Source organism: Dendrobium catenatum, unplaced genomic scaffold (genome assembly GCF_001605985.2).
Source record: "Dendrobium catenatum unplaced genomic scaffold, ASM160598v2 fragScaff_scaffold_414, whole genome shotgun sequence".
NCBI lineage: Eukaryota > Viridiplantae > Streptophyta > Magnoliopsida > Asparagales > Orchidaceae > Dendrobium > Dendrobium catenatum.
In genome coordinates this window covers 921,914-926,604 of record NW_021318876.1, presented here as the reverse complement: position 1 = coordinate 926,604, position 4,691 = coordinate 921,914, and the positions used below count along the sequence as shown (strand labels likewise).

At 31.7% G+C, this 4,691-nt stretch overlaps 1 protein-coding gene across 1 annotated transcript; it reads left to right on the top strand.

Annotated features, from left to right (window-relative positions):
• The first annotated feature begins 867 nt into the window (after positions 1-867).
• LOC110102179 (S-norcoclaurine synthase 1-like) lies at positions 868-3,008 on the top strand. Its single transcript, XM_020830390.2, has 4 exons — positions 868-1,167; positions 1,534-1,781; positions 2,137-2,464; positions 2,585-3,008. Exons 1-4 carry the CDS (start codon positions 928-930, stop codon positions 2,828-2,830), a joined length of 1,062 nt encoding a protein of 353 aa, XP_020686049.1. The 5' UTR covers positions 868-927; the 3' UTR covers positions 2,831-3,008.
• Positions 3,009-4,691: the final 1,683 nt, after the last annotated feature.

The following is a 4,691-nucleotide window of genomic DNA, read 5'->3' as shown; positions in this document are numbered from 1 at the left end:
GGTTTCCATCTGAGCTTCTTTTTTTGGGTGCTGCCTCCTTGCAGCCCGAGCTTTTTCTTTTGTTATTTTTGTAATCTTAGGATAAGGATCCACCGGCTCTTAGGTTTTATTTTACTTTCTCTTGTAGCTCGATCTTTTGAGCAGTAGCGAGCTGGAGGATCCTTTTAAGGACCTTGTAATCATTTTTTGAAATTAACACGTAGGCCCCTCTGTGGGTTTTAACAAAAAAAAGTTGAACCGGATGATATAATAAATATTAATATTATTCAAATATGATTTTTAAGATGGGTTGGTTGATCTGATCCAATTTTTAAAACCTTGTGTATTATACTCATCACAAAGCTAATTTAAGTAATTCAAAATTCATATTGAATAATTTTTTGGAGATAAAATACAGATTCTTTTTTATTTTTGTACTCGTAAGTCGATATAAAATATAGAAATTTCTTTTGAGACATACATAAAGAATAAGTTTATAACTTTGCAAGATGAGATGAATTTTACTAAACTTTGCATTTTTTTTAATTTGTCTTAAATTTAATTCTACTTTAAAATATAAATCTTTGAATGTCAGTTTAATGAATATTCTTAAAAATAATTCAGATAAAAGGGGGGTTAGCTTTCTGTCGTTTTAACATATAATGTTTTAAATTTTCAAACTTTTACTTTTAAATGAGAATTATGAGAGCATTATCATAAATTAATGTTATGTCAAATCAGTTAGTGAATTTCGATAACCATTTAGTTTTTATTTTTAAAGATAAAGATATGAGAAATGACCTCATCATGTTTTATTAATCTAATCACATTAAAAGTAAATAATGTAATGTAATGTAGAATTCAAAAGTTTGAAAAGCTTTGGAGAGCTTTGGGTGCTATAAATTTCAGCGTGAGAGCCACAATGAAGGGAGGCAAAAAAAGATTTCAATGTCTAATTCTCTTCTGTTAGGTAGCTCCCTGCCAGTGCCCAATGTTCAAGAGCTCTCTCGTTCGGATCAGATTCCAGAGAGATACTTCAAGCCGGATGTTGATGCCGCATCGATGGCCTCCATCGATGACGATGAGCTCCCTGTGATTGATCTAATGAAGCTTCTCGATCCGGAGCTCATTGATAGAGAGGAGCTTTTAAGGCTAGGATCGGCATGCAAAGAGTGGGGCTTCTTCCAGGTATTTATGTTTGTAAAACTAAAAATGAGTATTAAAGGTAAGAAAATATGAAGACGGTACTGTTTTTCATGCAAGGAGGCATATTTTTTATTTATAGGCTACTTAGTGATCTCTTTACTCTTCTTTTACTTATCAGTACAATATATTGTAGAAGCTTTGACTCGTTCATATATATATATTTTCATATCATATGCCATAGTCTTGATATATATTTTCATAAATAAAAGGGTGTAGAGATCGATGAGTAACATTTTCTAATAATATATATATACTTGCATACCTCTTTAGTCATTTAAATTCAATTTTGATTTTATTTTTCTGAATATCTTAATCGTTTAATTATTTTTATATTATGCTGATGATCAGATAATCAATCATGGAATTCCAGAAGAAGTGATAGAGAAAATTAAAGATGATATTAAAAAGTTCTTCAAGCTTCCACTCAAAGAAAAAGAAGCGATTAAACAAATACCTGGACATTTTGAAGGTTATGGTCAAATGTTTGTGCACTCAGAAGAACAAAAATTAGATTGGGCAGACATTCTCATTCTCGCCATCCAACCTCTTCAAAATAGGGACATGAGATTTTGGCCTACTAATCCCTCTACATTCAGGTACTTCTAAATATATATATAGCAAAATTTTTCTTATCTGATCATATATATAAATTAATTAGTAAATTGTGATCACGAATGAAATTTTTTAGAAAATAGTCTTACTATCAAAGTGCCTCATTAATTTATACCAGTATATATATTATCATAAAATTTGTCATCCTAATTAATTGCATAAAAAAATTTGCAATTTATTCAAAATAAAATTAGTGAGGTAAAATAACTATATTTCATGATTTCAATTCTTCCTTATTTTGCAAATGAATTTATATTATGTTGTTAATATACTTAACTTTCTTATTTATAATTTTATTTACTTACAAAATTTATGCACGTACACATATATATATTACAGGGATACACTTGAAACATACACATCGAAGGTTGCCAGAGTTGTTGATTGTCTTTATGGATTGATGGCTAAGGATTTGGGGGTTGATACTGAAGAAATGCTTAATATTTCTAGTAGCGGCCAGCTACAAACTGTAAGGATAAATTTCTATCCACCATGCAAACAAGCTAGTAAGGTGTTAGGTCTCTCCCCTCATAGTGATGCTAATGCATTAACGGTGCTCCTGCAAGCAAATGATGTCCAGGGTTTGCAGATAAGGAAAAATGGCAAGTGGTTCCTCATAAAACCAAAGCCAGGAGCATTGATCATCAACATTGGTGATGTAATGGAGGTACATAATTATTAAGATGGCTCATAGCTTTGAAGTCACCTTCCTATTTTTATAGCTCTTCTTGAACAACAGTTACAATACCGCTTAGACCGACCATCTTGATAATCATTTTCTCAACAGATACTGACTAATGGAAGGTATAAGAGCATAGAGCACAGGGCTATCATAAACATGGAGGAGGAGCGACTATCAATAGCTACATTTCATTTACCTCGTGATGACGTTGTGTTACGTCCTTTTCCGGAGCTTATTGGTAGTGATGGGGAACTTTATAAAGTCATAACCGTCAAAGAATATATAAGAGAATTCTTTTCAGAAAAACTGAATGGGAAGAATGCATTGGAGAGCGTGAAGCTAAGAAAATGACTGTGCGAAAATACCTACAATAAATCTGTGATAAAAAATGTTGCATATGATATGTTATTATTATTATATATTATGATGAAAGTTGAGACAGATAATGCAACACTGGCTTGTATTTTGTAATATGCCGAGTGCTTTGCTTTACAGTATAAATAAAGAACTTCTATGAGCTACTTATATACTTGGTTGTTATTATTATTTGAAGGAATATATCATATCAAATACTATGTTACATGACTGTTATTGCTATCCACTCTTGACATAAAAAAAGCCATATTCAAATGAGAATATTGATCTTAGAAAATAGATCGATCATATAAATCTGTAATGTATTTTCCTTCTGTGTGTAAGATGTACAGAACACAGTCAAGTTCCTCAAGCAGGATATTCCTTACTTTCTTCTTTAATTAGATGTCTCAAATACTAATTCATTCAATGAATTTCTCAAATTTCAATGTAAATTTAATATTTTTTTAGTTTAAAATGCATGTATGTTGTTTGAATTTCTAAATGAACAAAAATATAGTAAAGTTATATTACTATATATATTTACTATAACTTTACTGCTGGCAATATTAAAGTTGGTCTAAAAGAAGTACTACAATATTGAAAGCAACCTCACTACTATCAACCAACATCCTTTGCTACATCAATTTTATGGGAAGCAGATACGGACTAAGGGAAACCTTGGTTGCAATCTCAAATACGATTATGCATAGTAAGTTCCTCCAGTACTTTAGTGTACCACAACGATACCTAATTATTTCTTGGTGTGCCTTGGGAAATTCAAGTAGGTCTAACGACACAATTTGAACTTTCAATTGGTATTAGAACATACAAAATAGTTTAAATATTTAGTATTAAGTTGTGCAAGATCTCTATCATCGTTGCTCCATTCACTAATAGGGTTTTAAACCTTAATACAATTAACAAATATAAACGTTTCAAAATAACCCTCTTGTATCATATGCCACATGTGAAAATAAACTGATTGTACAAATGTAGAGATGCAGATTTTTCAAAAATCAAATGGAATATTATCGAATAACAGCATACGAGTTATTGAATAACCCTCTGCAATATTCCTATTTTCAAAATGTGCTATTTGATCTTTTCTCAGGAATTTGTAAATCACTAATTCTGTGACCCGCTTGAATTTCCCATGGCACACCAACAAGTATATTTTAGGTATCATTGGGGTGCAGTAAAGTACTGTAGGGACTTACTAATCATAATTGGTTTGCATTCTTCAATTACTTGAAATATATTTTGTTTGGAAGCTTGAGGATAAAATATATGCTACAAAATTTTATCTCTCTCTATAGAAAATCAGCAATCAAGCTTTAATTATTTATAAAACCGAGAACATAGGGAAGGAAACCTTCCATCATCAATAGCAGATGCATACAGAAATATATTAGGAAGGTAAAACAATATGTTTTATACTATATATAGCTCAATAAATAGTGCTTCTATGCTCCTTCAGAAAATCTTTGCTCAATTTGTTCCCTATGAAAAACACCCATGGACCCCATTAGAAGAATGGCGACAGCGAATTCGACGGTGATGACAAATTCAACATTGGGATGGGCGGAATCGATCATGGATGCTCGCCAAATGAAGCTCTAGGACGGGCGGTCAATGAAGCTGTAGAAGCAAGCATGAGTCGATTACGAAATGGGTTGATTTGGGCAGAGTAGGGGAAAAAATATGCGAGGCTTTAGCAGCGATGATAATCGCTACCTATATCAATCTATAGCACCGCTTGCAAACCTCTGCTATGAACTGCTGTAGAAATAGTCAGGCTTTTTATAATGCAGATCAGATATTTAATTAAAATTATAGAAACTATAAAATATTCAAA

Bases quoted from the DNA above. Each gene is read 5' to 3' on its own strand.
- LOC110102179 (XM_020830390.2), top strand. From the start codon at position 928: ATGTCTAATTCTCTTCTGTTAGGTAGCTCCCTGCCAGTGCCCAATGTT. The intron at 1,782-2,136 runs GTACTTCTAAAT...TATATATTACAG, and splicing joins ACTAATCCCTCTACATTCAG to GGATACACTTGAAACATACA. The intron at 2,465-2,584 runs GTACATAATTAT...TTTTCTCAACAG, and splicing joins ACATTGGTGATGTAATGGAG to ATACTGACTAATGGAAGGTA.